The 15410-nt window shown below is 41.6% G+C and overlaps 1 protein-coding gene across 1 annotated transcript in view; it reads left to right on the top strand.

The window, feature by feature from the left end:
• The window catches only part of ATP10A (ATPase phospholipid transporting 10A (putative)), a 275874-nt gene extending 274588 nt beyond the window's left edge, over positions 1 to 1286 (top strand). The window contains exon 21 of the mRNA XM_036745018.1: positions 9 to 1286. Within this exon, the coding sequence (XP_036600913.1) occupies positions 9 to 690 (682 nt within the window). The 3' untranslated portion in view covers positions 691 to 1286. The remainder of the gene's footprint in view (positions 1 to 8) is intronic.
• Positions 1287 to 15410: the final 14124 nt, after the last annotated feature.

Here is a 15410-nt window from a genome sequence, read left to right as displayed (position 1 = left end):
ATCTCTAGTTTTTTGTATAGAACATTCCAAGGGACACTCTTCCCAACCCAGCTTCAGCTGGGGCGCCAGTTGGCCAGGTGGGGCCCAAAGGAATTGAATGTTCACAAAGACACCACTTCTCAGCAACCTCCTGCAGGAGAGCAAGGATTGCAGAGCTCAGCTTCGAAGGGCAGTGATACCTTTGGACTCCATCCTCAGGACCACTCTCCACTAGCATCTCAGTCTGGACATCAACCAGCTTCTGTAACAGAGTCAAGGAGTGGGCACAGGACAGCAAATGTGACTGCCCAGTCTTTGAATAACACTATGATGGACAGCTTAAGGGGACACCCTCCGGTGCCCCAGAGACCAGAAGGTGCTGTCCAAGAGGGACCATCTGGTGATTCTGAGGGGGAATCCTCCACCAGAGAAGTATCTCCTCTGTCCTCTATTCTAGACCTGCCAGACTTCAGTTTACTAAACTGGATTTCCTCCACACCATTGTTTAATGGGTTTGGAAGAGCATTTCGGCTCTCTCAGAGTAGTTTACAAACTGACATGCTGGGCAGCACATTTTTGTCCCTTGGCTCCCAGCTGGATCAGGACTTAAAAGGTTCAAAAAGAGAGACCTCAGACTGCTTCCAGGAGAAAGTTAAAGGGCCTGCAGCTGTTTGCCACAACAGTGAAAATCTTGAAACAACCTTTTTATAACATGAACTTTAATAATATTTATGTTTTCTATTTGCACAGAAGAGTTATAGTAAAAATGTCTTTAAATGTTTCCAGGACTGAAACAGGAAATTAGAGGTACCAAAAAAAGGTTTATTTTTTAAATTTTAAGTAGAGTATATTGAAAAAGATCAGAGCTTTAAAGTATAAGAAAAAAGTTGCACTTGAAAATTACATTTAAATCTATTTTTTCATCTCATTTTATAAGAAAATGCAGTATGTTTTATTTTCTTCAAAATGCTTTACTTAACATCCTGTCCAGAAGTATAAGCATTGTACCTAGTTCCCAGGGCATTGGTTTTCATTGCTATTTTATGGCAAGAATATAGATGGCCATTAAGGAGAGATCATTCTAAACAATCAAAAAGCAAATACCACCGTGTGTGTTGCTCATCTCTTCACAAAAAGAGGGGTAAGATAGAGTTTCAGGAAAATGAAAAGCATGAACACTCATTCCATCCTCTGATGTCATTCAGGTAGCTTATAAATATCACATTATGAGTATTTCATCCCCTATGTAGTATTTCACCTGTTAAAAACCATAACAAACAATAAATAATGTTCATATTGCAAAGAAAGAGTGTCCCCTGTTGCCATTAGTCAGTTTGCACATTTATGCCTTCCAGGTTACGTTTCAAGGGTGGCATAATACAGCCTTTGTACATTATGAAGAAGATGGTTGCTTAGTCTTTCATGCTTACCAGCTATGTGACCTTCAGCAAGCACTTCACCTCTCTGGGTCTCGGTTTCCTCATCTGTAAAATGAGGGTGTTGGATTCAACCACCTCCAAGGTCCGTTTTAATTCTGAATCTATGATGCTATCATACCTCATTCAGATCCATGTTTTAAGTCAAGGCAAATCAACAAGCATTTTTATTAAGCACCTACTATGTACCAGGCACTGTGTAAGCCCTGAGGATACAGGAAACAAGAAACAGGAACTCAGAGGCTAACAGGAAAGACAAACTATGTATAAATAAAATATGCACAGGATAAATTGGAGATAATTTCAGAAAGGCACGAAGAAAAAGGTCTGAGAAAGGTCTCTAAAGGTGGGACTTTAGCTGAGATTTGGAGGAAGTTGGGGAAGCCAGGAGGCAGAAACAAGAAGGGATAGTATTCCAGGCACGGAGGACAGCCAATGAAAATTCCTCAAGTTGGGAGATGGAGTGTCATGTTTAAGGAATGGCAAGGGGGCCAGTGTTGTTTGATCACAGAATATATAGAGGGAGGTTACCTAGTGAGAATGTAGAGGAAGGGGACCTTCAGGATAATCTATCCCAACTTTCTCATCTTATATTCAAGGAAGCATGAAAATGCACAATGTCTTACCTAAGGTCACACAGCTAGGAAGAAGACCCTCTGTAAACAACACTGGATTTGAAGTCAAAAACTGTTGAAAACTAGAAATGAGGCAGAAGTGATACTGAGAGTATGAGTGGTTTCACCATTCTTCTAGGATTCTAAGGTACTAAGAGTGGACCCCTGGACCTATTTCCACTCTATCCTGGTTTCCATACATGTACAAAAACTACAGCCTCACTAAATACCATTTGGGGTGTGATCCTGATTCTCTATATAGTTGTCCAAAGAATAGAATGTCTGTTTCCTCTGTTCTTGGTATCAGCCAGCTGCTTCCAAGAAGGCAGCATGGTCAAGTGGATACACAGATGGACTGGGGGCAGGGCAGAGGCTTTGTAACTTTGGATTTCCCCTGCCCCCAGGTTTCTCATTTCCTGAACTTACCTGCTTTACAAATTACAAGCTTGTCCTCTTTTTCCAGATGCACCTCAAGGTGACCTACTTAACACTCATTCCCATAGTGCAGTGTCCCAGGTTTGTGAAAAGGAGAAAAGGTTAATTTAGATAAGTGGCAACTGAAACAGACATAGAGGGCTAGTCTGCCAGCGGATAGTATGAATCTCTCTAAGACACACCACTATCACTCTGTAGAAGCTGAGTTCAGATGTCACCTCCATCACTTAGGTGACCCTTAAGTAGTGAGGCACCTTTGCGCCTCTGTTTCCCAATCTATAAAAGGTAGGGATTGGACTAAATGACCTCTAAGGTCCCTTCCTATTCTGTGTGTGAAGTGAAGTGTATTGGCCAATCCCTTGAGCCACAGGGAAGATGAACATGTTATTCAAGCAAGTCACCATAGAAAGAATTCTCACTTAATATTGGCTCTCTATGGTCCATTCCTGGGACCCAGTTGTGTTTCCTTTAAGTCCCAAAGGTAGGCAAACCCAGGAAACCCCAACTTCTCCTCAAAAGAGAGCCTAGAATAAATTGTCTTATTATACAACCTCTCCAACTGATTATCTCCAATCCATCCTTTATAAATCTTGTTTGAAGATCGTTGTTTGCATGTTGTCTCCTCCCTTAGACTGAGCTCCTTGAGAGTAGGGACTGTTACTTTGCCTTTCTTTGTATCTACCCCTTAGCGCAGTGTTTAGTATATAATAGGCACTTAATACTTGCTTATTGGCTTGACTTGTTGACTTGCGGAAAATCTTTTTTTATCTTAACAAATGAGCTTCAAGTTTGCTTATGACTATCAATTTATCAAGTAACTATTAAGTGACTACTGTTGCTAAGCACACTGTGGAAAACTCACCACCCCATCCCACCCCTGCCATTGTAGACATATCTTCAAAATATATGCCAAATAATTACAAGGCAATTTTCCCAGCTGGGGATGGGAGGAGGGAGGATAGTAGTAAGTGCTAACATGGTTCTCTTCCCATGTTGCTGTTTCTGTCCAACTTGTATTTATTTCTCTTGACTGTGACCCATAATCTGCTCCCTCAGCTTTTATACCTCCTCCTTGATGTTTCCATGGCTAACAGATCATATGGAACATCCTGGATAGTGGATAGAGAGCCAGCCTTCAAGTCAAGATGACATGGGGTCAAATCTTAAACTGTTCCCCATAGTGACTGGGTGACCCTGGGCAAGTCACTTAATTCTGTGTGCTTCAGGCAATAAGCTAGCTGCACAGAAGTATGCCAGATCCTATTAGAAGAGGATGGAAGGCCCACACAGGAAACTCCATACACCAATAAAAACACAGGGGTGTGTGTGCGTGTGTGTGTGACACACACACACGCACACACACATATACATACACCTATACACACATACACGCAAAGGGTCTTACAAAAGTCTGAGTAGACTAAGACTATGCTGTGAATATACATGTCTATGTATACACACACACATATATGTAATATATACATGTCCATACATATGTATATAATGTATAGATAAAATTGTATATATAATATACACATATGTACACATACATGTACATATATAATATGCACACATGTGTATACTCGGAAACACATTCTACCACACACACTCCATCTTCCCAAGTTGTAGTTGTTGACTTTTGGCTGTTAGGTACTCATCTCTTGCTATAAAGCAGTAGGCCTTTAGTACTTTTATCTTATGAACCAGCAGAAAGATTTGGAAACATTCACAACCAGCCACCCACTGTATTCTTTGTGCTATAAACCAACTTGATCAAGCCGAATGTAACTCTGCTGAAGCAGCCCAGATTCACTCCTAATGAGAACAGTCTTGAGATCCTAGGTGGTGCACTCAGCAGAGAAAACCCATCTCTTCACCCAGGTTAAGCCCAATGGTCCCACTCGGTCCCCACCAGATCTAGGTTCCTAAATTTAACTCAAGAGAAATTGGCTAGGTGGGCAGAAGAACTCCTCTCAATTCTTTGCTTGTGAATGTACAATCTACATCAGATTGAGAGAAATAGGTTGCTTTGTTTTTCCTCTGAGTTAGCTGTCTAGCCAGGCCAGTGCATAAACTACATATTTATAAACTAGAAAGCACGAAGAGAAGAACAACCAAGATGACGAAGGGCCTTAAGTCCAAGACAGAGGTGTTTAATATGAAGAATAAGAAGATTCAGAAGTGGGGAGAGGGCTGGTAACAGCTGTCTTCACATACTTGAAGGGCTGTCATGGAAAAAGCATTAGACTCGCTCTCTTTGATCCCAGAGGACAAAACCAGAAGCAATGACTAAAGGTAACCAAGAGGCAAAATTTAAATTTAAGTAGGGAATGGAATACCATGGGAGATAATAAGTTCCCTTTCATTTGAGTCTTCCAGCAGAAGCCAGATGACCATATATTGTATATGGGGTTCTTTTTCATCATTATCATCATCAACAAACAATTAACTAAGTGCTTATTATGTGCCCTCAGGTACTGTGCTAATTGCTGAGTGATATAAAGAAAGGTAAAAAATACAAAATTCATAGGTATAGTTTGGACCAGGCACCTACTGATGTCCTTTTCGAATGTAAAATCCACGATATCATCGAAGACAATGGGTCAGTGTGAACTTGTTGGGTCAGAAAGACCCAAAGAAAGAAAAGAAATTCCTCAAAGAATTGTAGCAGAAATAATCTCCCATCCCCAAACAGGAAATCTGTTCAGCTGTATTCAACTCTTTGTGACCCCATGGACCATAATGTCCATGGAGTTTTCTTGGCAAAGATACTGGAGTTGGTTTGTCATTTCCTTCTCCATTGGATTAAGGCAAACAAAGGTTAGTTAAGTGACTTGCTCAGGGTCACACAGCTAGTGTCTGAGGCTGGATTTGAACTCAGGTCTTTCTGACTCCAGGCCCAGCACTCTTATCTACTAAGCCACCTGGCTGCCTCTTGCTCATCTAACTGACCAAGGAAACTACCTAGTAGTAAAATCAAGTATCTCCAACAGAGTGTGGGAGCAGTATTAGCTGCTGCTGGCCCATGCATTCCAAGGGCCCAACCTAAAACAAGCCAGACATCAACAATCACTTCTTACAGGAATCGACTAATGCTGGGGAATTTCTTAGCCTGGGTTCCTTGAAGGCTTAGAGAGAATTTCACCCACCAGCAGATCTATAAGACTGGAAGTTAAAATGAGTAGCCAAACTAAAAGGAAACAAATTTTATTAGTGCACTTAGGAGGACTATTGGTGCAGTGAATAGAGCACAGCGTCCAGAGTCAGGAAGACCTGGGTTCAAACCCAGCCCGCAAACTCTAGCTGTGTGACCTTGGGCAAGTCATGTAACCTCTGCCTGCCTCGGTTTCCTCATCTGTAAAATAAGAATTATAAGAGCATTAACCTCCCAGAGTTGTGAGGATCAAATGAGAGCATTGCAAAGGGCTTAATACAGTGCCTGACACATAGTAAGTGTTATATAAATGTGTGATTCTGGGCAAGTCACTTAACCTAAGTTTGTCATTTCCTTCTCTAGTACATTTAAGGCAAACTACTCCAGTGTCTGTGCCAAGAAAACCCCACAGATGGGACTGGAGTGATGTGATCTACAGGGTCATGAAGAGTGGGACATATCTAAACTGTCATTATTATCATTATTATTGGGTAGCAGCCACAGCTTCCTGGGGTAGATCTAGCTTGTACAGCTTTTTCAGGCCTGCTTAGAGCACAGAGCCAATCAGCAGCATTCTATGGCATTTCAATAGACCATTGGGATGTAATCTGCCCTAATAAGGATGCTAGTCTAGAAAGTCCCTAGTCGTAAGTTAGGTACAATATTGGTGAGTCTGAGGACCACTAAAGAGAGTTATGTGCAATGGGATTCTGTGTACTGTGCCTAAGCAGGATGAAGAGCGTTGAGACAGGCTTTGCTATTCAGAATAGCAATGTAGTCTGGTTTTATTGTTTAGTCAGTAACAGAAAGGGAAGGGAGTGTGGGATGGGGGTAGGAGTGGGGGATAATTCAATTAAAAGGTACATTTTTCAGCAAACTGAGTCACTTTGGGACAAACTTTACAACCTCATTCCTTTCCCCCCAGATGCACGTCACTGAACCTACTTCACACTTATTCAGGTAACTTAAATGGACCAGGTTTTTGAAAAAGAGAAAAAAATGTTCATTTGAATAAGTAGTAACTAAAATGAATATCGGTGGTTAGCCTGCCAATGAATAAAAGCTATTTTGAATCTCTAGGGGTTTTTGGTGGGAGCCTCAACTACATCTGCAACCTTTGGTCAGTAGGGCAACATCAATAGATTGAGGTCCACCTTTGCTCATGTCAGAGGCTCACTCAATCCCCACATCACCAAGTCTCAGCTGACTGCGTCTGTCCTCCCAGTCACATCCAACCGTGAGGAGCTCTTCTAGTAGGGGGATGGAAGAGGAGGAAGTGAAAGGGATGGGTGGGTAGAGGAGAAAGAGAAATGATGGAGCAGCCAGATGTCACAGTGGATAGAGGGCTGGGCCTGGAGACAAGAAGACTCATCTTCCTGGGTTCAAATCTAGCCTCAGACACTTACTAACTGTGTGTCCCTGGGCAAGTCACTTAACCCCATTTGCCTCAGTATCCTCATCTGTAAAATGAGCTGGAGGAGGAAATGGCAAAACACTCCAGTATCACTGCCAAGGAAATCCCAAATAGGGTCATGATAATTTGGACACAGCTGAAAAGTGACTGAACAATATAAAATCAGATTGGGTCTCAAAAGGCACTGAGATCCAGTGGAAAGAGCAATGTATTTGTTCAGAGTCAGATAGCGTTAGTCCCAACTCTCCTACTTCTGTGTGTAACACTAGCAAGTTATTTAATCTTTCTAAAACTGAAATGATGGTGTAGGATTAGATACCTTCTAGCTCTAAATCTATGACCGTGGCATTCAATGCTTATCTGAAGTTTGTCCTAGCTGAACTTACCTTGTGGTTCTATTCTTGAAAGTCCCAGATAGAAACAAGGTGCAACCTCATAAAACCACTCACAAGTTGAGCCAGTATTAGGTCTGGTGGGTCCTATTTTTGGGTCAGTTCCCATTTTGAGATCAAATATATTTTTGCATGTTCAGAAGAGTAGAACAGAGCCATCTCCAGGAAATGAGAACATGGGAAGCCAACCACAAGCCAGCTTGCTCCCGCAGCTTCTCCTGCAGGCTGAGCTCTGAGGCTGATGCAGGCCCAAGCCAGAAGTTCTCGGCCTCATTTGATTATGGTATCCGGGAGAAGCAGCCAACCACCCTACATGACAGCATCGCTTACTATTCATCAAACCTTCATCTCCCACCAAGTGACAGAGAGGCTCTGGCCACTACCAAATCATACAATTACAGAGCTGGAAAGGGCCTCAGGGGTCACTTTGTCCAGCCTCCTCATTTTCTAGTTAAGTCATGTGACTTGCCAAAGGTCACACCAGGAGGGAAAGCTGCAGAGCCAGGATCCAAACTCCGATCTGGTGATGCTCTAAATCAAAGTTCTTTTCACTACTTCAAGCTGCCTCTTATCTAATGCAACCCACTCATTTTACAGAGGAGACACCTTAAACCCTAAATCTGCAAACATCTGCTCCTGCACAGAGTCAAACTTTATTGCTCTTAAGCAAATTCACTTTTTACTTTTCAAAGCAGAGAGAGTTATATAGGTTACAATCACAATTGAATTTCGATAAGAAATCTCCTTTTGGAGCAAGTCTACAAAAGGACAGAAATCTACCTGCAATTAAGCACTTCTCTTTCACATATGCTCTCGAGGTCCTTAACTTTATAACTTACAAGTAAAATTGGTGTTCTCCCCATTATCTCCACGAAGTGCTTTGTTTATTCTTTCCCTCCAGACAGGCTTTTCTCTGTGTAGTGAAGAACTTTTCTCTATAATGAACCCCAAAACATTATCTGCCCTCTATATGAGTACAGGTGAACCTCAATCCATAGACATTGCTGGATTGTGCACACGGCTTCAGAAACAAGTCCTCTATTTTCACTAGTCTTTACGCTAATGTCTTCTTTCCATTCACTTCTGTTGTATACCCAGTCTGACCCCCTGACTTGTGTCTCCCTCCCTTCCTTTTGAAGGAGTGGGCCTGGTAGGATTCTCCTTGGGCCTCTACGGCTAAAAGAACACCTTCCTAGTTCCCTTGGAAACAGGGGGCCTCAACCTCTTTAGGCTCTTAGACACTGAGAAGTGTAAGCATTTCCCACATTTCTGGGTGTATTGAGATCATAACAGAGACAGCAAGGTGGCTATAGAAATGAGTCAGAAGACCCGAGTTTGAGCCCTGCCTCAGACACTGACTACCCGTGTGACCCTAGGTAAGTCCCTTAACCTCTCTCAGCCTCAGTTTTCTAATCTGTAAAATATGTATAATAATAGCATCTACCCTGTGGGGTTATCATGAGGATGAAATAAGATAATGTATCTAAGTGTTTTCCAAAGCTTTATATAAATGCGAGCTATTATTATCCCAAGTGGAAAGCCCCTGATTCTGACCTCTTTTAAGATAACAAATCTTTATAGGTAATTATGTTAACCCAGCTAAGCCCAGGGGAAACTGCCTTGCTTAAGGTGTATCACTGACAGTACCTATCCCTTGATCTTTCCGTCCTTTAGTTCAAACAGGAGACATGGAGAGAAACTGAAAAACAGCAATCCCTTAGAAGGGATCTCTGGTATTTTCCTCTCAGTAGGTACCAGAGTTTATTCCTGTTGCCATAGCAACCAACTAGCTCCAAGAAAAGGCTTTTGTGCCTCCCTAGGGCAGGTCTGAAAATTGTCCTGTATTGCTTTCACCAGGGGAGGTTTTGAGCTTTCGTGATAACCCACGAATTGACTTAACACAAAATTTTAAAATGCATGCACCACAGAGGGCAGACTTTTCCAGAATTAAAAATATGTGCATTTATTTTTCAAAACAAAATTAATTTCCCCCACCCTACCTCCCCATCAGTGGACTAGGAGAGAGAGCCTATCTTGCCTGCCCCCAGTCTTGGATCTCTGATAACTATTTTCAACTAAGTTCTTCCTTTAGATTTTCACTGGGAAACAATCATTTGCCAATTTTTAATCTTAGTTATTTTGTTAATGAGCTGCCTTCATTTTGTTTTTTTAAGAGACTAGCCAATTTTATGAAAGAGGGAGCCCTCTGGTGGCCAGAAAGTCAGCTCCAAAGTCAAGAAGATCTGGGTTCAAACTCAGCCTTTGCCTCCCAATGTGTAACTTTTGGCAAATCCCTCAACCTCCTAATGCCCCAGGCCAGTCTCTAAGACTATAAATTAGGAAACAGTAGTAGATGGGCACTAGCAGAGGCAGCTTCCTCATTCTTCTATAAGACAGCAAAATAACCGATCTCAAGACAGGTTTAACAAAGATAACTTTTTAAGCAGTTCTTGGCAAAGTACCTGACATATAGTATGTCTGTTAAAAGTGCTTGTTGATTTGACTTTAAAAACCAGTGTTGTTTCTAGACTTTGGAGGCCTTACTTCAAAGTTTGCTGCCACAGGTCAACAATTGGCACGTCAGGAGTTGAAATCTAGTCTAAATCCCTACTCCCTTAAACTACATTGCCTTGTTACTAACATTTGTTTACATGAAAAGGGTTTCATACAATATATTTTTAAATGGACAACAGATAGATATATTATTCTCATATTGATGAATTTTAAAATTTTGTTTTATCTTTTAATCTTAAAATATAAAACTTACTGGTATTGTTTCATTTTATTTTTAGACAAAAAACAAGGATAGACAAACTCTATCCAGGGTAAATAGAAAGAATCAATCAAGGAGCCACAATCAAGATGTACTTTGCTAAGTACTAGGGATAGAAGAACAAGCAAAAGAAATCTGAGAAAAGCTGGCATTCTTTAACGGAATTTTTTTAATCTTAACAAAATCATGTTATTTTTTCCTTCAGATAACAAGTGAATAGTCTCTCATATTAACTCTAACACTAGCAGATTAGAAATCTAACACTAAAGGCTGGAATTTGCAGGAGCCATAGGACAAAATGAGCCATGGAGCTGGATGTCATGGCATCCACAGGAACCTACCACCCACGATACCCTTTACTTACCCAGTTACTTGAGGGCAGCTCAGCACCAAGAGACATTCTAATCTAGCCACAGAGGAAGAGTAGTGAGCAGACAGAGTGAGAGAAACACCCAGCATGTAAACAAACTATTTGTAATCTGCACTTATACAGTGGGGTCTCCATATTTACAAGCCAGTCTGGCTTCCACTAACCCCAGGAGCCACTAGATAAACTCTAACCTAGTGGATTCCTGTGAAAGAAATGATTAATAATAATCAATAGTTTGGGGAGATCCAGAGTTCCAACCTCTTTTTCTACAGTCCTCATTTCAAAGTTTAATCTCCTGAAGGACATTACTGATAACGATTTGGAGTCAGAGCACCTGGGTTTGAATGTCAGTCCTGCCACTTACTACTGTTTTGACTTTGGACAAATCATTTAATCTCTTGCTATAACTCAGTATTCTCATCTATAAAATGAGGCAATTAGACCAAATGACTTCCAAAGTTCCTTCCAACTCTAAATCTCTGAACAATGTGAAATGGATCAAGATATATTTGAAAGGTAATATTGGCCATAGGAGATTATAAAAGTGCTCCTTTGCATCTGAAGATGATGCTTCTGCCTACTTGGAACTAGGGTGGTACAGTTGTCCCTTCCATATTGTTGGGGTTAGGGATGTGGCATCTCTGCAATCTGGAAAATCTGTGTAAAATTTTTCAGTCCTCCCTTTACGCCAGAGAAGAAGTCCGAATTTTTTTCTTTTTCTCTTATGGGATGTTTACAATACCTTATTGTAAAATTTGGGATGATGTTACACAATACTACACATATATTTTATGCATTTCTCAGTTTCTAAACTTCTTCTGTGCTGTCTGCTGGCCTTCGAGAGTTTTCTGTGGCCTCCACAAAACTCCCCCAAAATTCCCATTTAAACTCTTATGCCAACCCAAGACATGTCAAAAAAGCGATGGAGAAAGTCACGATGTGGAAGAGATAATTGTCCTTTAAATTGCTCTTCCAATAGTGGTGATGGATTTCCCCACTCACCCTCATGTTTTTTGTAACTCACCTGGCCTGGATTAAGGCTAGAGTCTTAGCCTGCCCTCCAGGAAGCAGAGCAAAGCTAAGTCATGTCATGAATACCAATCCCTAAGCAACTGAGCTCAACAATCATAAATGATAGATACAATATATATGCTCAGTAAGAAGCCACAAGTAGATCTGAAGATTCTGTATTGAGATAATATTTTTCCTCCTACACTTAAATATTTTTTCTCTAAATTACATTTTCTACATAATGCTTTAATATTTTAAGTCTTTAATGAATCTGCAATCTCACTGATGTGGTTATGGATTCCCATAACATTTTTTGGCGAGTAGGCAATCTGGGTTAAGTGACTTGCCCAGGGTCACACAGCTAGTAAGTGTCTAAGGTCAGGTTTGAACTCAGGTCCTTCTAACTTCAGGGCAGACCACCTAGCTGCCTCTTGGCTATTGCTTCCAATAATAGATATTATAACCCATCCACACCTTTTATCCTGGGCAACTCTTTTCTATGTCCTCCCACAAAGCTTCTATGGGGGTCCGCTCAATGTGCTGGAAGCCTTTTGACTTTATGTGGTTGACAAGGCAGAAGGAATGAATGTTTAATGAGGTGAACAAGTATCTGGAATCAACCAGGTTATAACCTTAAGAGTTTGGAAAGGTCCAAAGAACATCAGATACTCCCTGAGCAATAAATCCAACTTTCTCACCTGTTTTTGTGCAAATGTAAAAACCATTCTTAGCTCAAGGATCATACAAAAACAGATGGTGGCCAGATTTGGCCTTTGAGCCGTAGTTTGCTGGTCCCTGGCACAGGCCACTACAACCTATAACACTGGTAGCTAACTCCAGTGCAGAAATAGCACTGAGGAATAACTTACTTGGCCAAATTACAATGCCAATGAATTTGTCTGTCTGCTGAGATTCCATGTCCTACACTCCACTCTGCATCTGCCTCTCTGCCTGGTTTCAACTCCACCAAATGAGATGCCCCCATACCAGGTACCCCTGATCTCTTTCCCTCCCTTCTTTCTTGTTTCCTTTTGTGTGTCGTCAGTTCCTGCTAGACCGTAAACTCTTTAAGGGCGGGCAGGGACTATCTTTTTATTAATTATATTCCTGGTCCCTAGTCGGAGCTTAATAAATGTTTATTGGATCAGAGTTGGCCCAGCTGAGCAAGGGAGTGACTAGTCCATTGGTGTTATCACACCTAGAAACAAATTTAGCTGGGAACACTGAAAAGTGGAGAAAAGTGTTTCTAGGTCTAGAATTACATGACCAACATGTCTTCTGCATGTATGCCTGACAACTTTTCACTTTAAATTTTAAATCCTCAGGGACTGAGTATGTACCAGTGGAAAATGAACCCCTGGTTTATGAGGTGTTTTTGTAGCTTCTCTCTTATACATTCTCAGTAAATATCCCTTTTTGAAAGCCACTGATTGGAAAGAGCACACCAAGTGATAGTATCAAAAGCCACAACCTTTCCGGATTACCCCTAGAAGTGGAAAGAAGTACTCAGCTGCCCTCTGGGAGACTCAACCTTACAGTTCAGTATGGGATTGGGACAGTGAGCTAAATTATTACTTCCATTTTAGAAATGAAGCAAAATGAGGCAAACAGAGGTTAAGTGACTTGCTCAGGGTGATGCAGCTAGCATCCGTGACCACATTTGAATTCATCTTCCTAACTCCAGATCCAGGGCTCTGTGTACTGCTCCACCTAACTGGCCTTTGACTGAGTAAGATTTTATAGCCATATCCCCTCTATTGTAGCTGGGAGGAGTGACACTCTATATACCACTGAGACTGTTGAGTCAACTGAATAGGGACCAAACAAGGCACAGTCAATAGTCAACTCACTGAAGTGTAAACTACCTCATCGAATGGGGATAAGAAAATGACAGTCCTATCGTGAATCATGGTGTCATCTTGTATCAAGGCCTCTCGTTTCTTTAGGTACTGAAAAAAAGTACCAGCTCAAGTGGTAGACATGAGAAGTGAGGTGGCTCAGTGGATAGAATGCCAGGCCTGGAATCAGAAAGACCTGAGTTCAAATCTGACCCCAGACACTTAATAGCTGTGTGACCCTGGGCAAGTCATTTAACGTGTTTACCTCAGTTTCCTCATTTGTAAAATGAGCTGGAGAAGAAAATGGAAAATGATTCCAGTATCTTTTGCCAAGAAAACTCCAAATGCAGTCATGAAGAGTCAGACACAACTGAAACAACTGAACAAGTGGTAGACATCGCCAGGTCAGGGTAATTATGAGCAGGCCCCAAGGAGTGCCCTGAAGCTCAAGGGGGTGTCAGAACTGGGCATGACCAAGCACAGAAAAGGAAAAGAAAGGCCAAGGACAAAAGTAGGGTCCTAGAGCAGCTAGATCCCGAAGAATAAGAAGAATAGGGAAGAGAAGAGGAAGGTGCTGGACAGCAAGGTCGCAGTGAAGGTCATCTCTGAGAAGATGCAAGAAAAGAGGCAAATGGAAAGAATCCTGAAGAAAGCTTCCAAAATGCACAAACAGAGGGTGGAAGACTTCAACGGACTTATAGTGTTGTAAGCATTTATATAACATTTTTAGTTTTGCAAAGCACTTTACAAATATTATCTCATTTTATACCTCGGAGGCAGGTGCTATCATTATTATTATCCCCAAAATGAAGAAACTGAGGCAAACAGGGGCTAAGTGACTTGCCCAGGGTGACGCAGCCAGTGTCTGCTGCTAGATTTGGACTCGGGTCTTCCTAACTCCAGGCCTGGTCCTCTATCTACTGCTGCACCCATCTGGCTTCTCACTGAGAATTATGATGTCCCCAAAATCAGCCAGATAAAACAGACTCCTACAGCTCTGAATGGTCCTGAGCAAGAGGAATCTGTTTTGTTGGTTCTGGAACACTACAGAATGTTCAGTAGAGGCATTTTTCCCCATTTTTTATGTTTCCTGCAAAGACTATTTTTAAAGGCTCCATACTCATTGCACTTTATTAAAGTAGGACACATATGGTTAGTGATTTAAGTTTCTTTGTGATACATAAAATTTCCAATCTTTGAAATGAACAAAATGAACCATTCAGTTTTAAAAAGGTCAATGAGACTTGTTAACCCAGAGTATTACCTAGGAAGGTGTTAAAATTCAATCTGGAGCAAAAGGTACTTTTGCTCTGCCTGTAGATAAAGCCTTGCTAAGCCAGTCAACAAACTCCAAGGTGCTAATTAAAACTAACTCTATATTACTGTTCTGTTTGAGACACAGAAGTTGGGGAGGGGGTAGTTAATAGAGCCAGTAACTGCAGAATAAGACTGTAAAAATCAGAAAGGTTTATGCAATGACCACAGTAATATAAAGGAGACTAACACTGAAAGACATGAGAAATCTAGAGCAAAGCAGTAGCCAATCTTGATTTCCAAAGACTGTCAGGGAAGCAGATGACTCCCACCTTCTGCAGAGTGGTGGTAGCCTCTAGGTGCCGAATGAGTCATACCTTGCCAGACATGGATGTGTTGATTTGTTTTGCTTGATTGTACTTATTGGTTATAAGGCAAGGATCTCTGAGGGATGGGAGGGAGGGAGAAGTCATTAGGAAGTGACAGGGATGCAAAAAAGAACATGAATAAGACATTGATGAGAGACTGAGAGAAAGGGGAGCAGGGAGAGGCAGAGCTTGGGAGAGGGAGGGGGAGGGAGAGAGAGAGAGAGAGAGAGAGAGAGAGAGAGAGAGAGAGAGAGACAGAGAGATAGACAGAGAGAGAGAGAGATTGAAAGGGAGAAAAGGAGAGGGAGGGAAGGAGAGAAAGGAAGAGAGAGGGAGAGAAGGGGAGAGAGAGAGAGAGAGAGAGAGAGAGAG

Source organism: Trichosurus vulpecula, chromosome 2, assembly GCF_011100635.1.
Source record: "Trichosurus vulpecula isolate mTriVul1 chromosome 2, mTriVul1.pri, whole genome shotgun sequence".
NCBI lineage: Eukaryota > Metazoa > Chordata > Mammalia > Diprotodontia > Phalangeridae > Trichosurus > Trichosurus vulpecula.
Note: the sequence above shows the minus strand (reverse complement) of the source record. Positions and strands in the feature narration are given on the sequence as shown.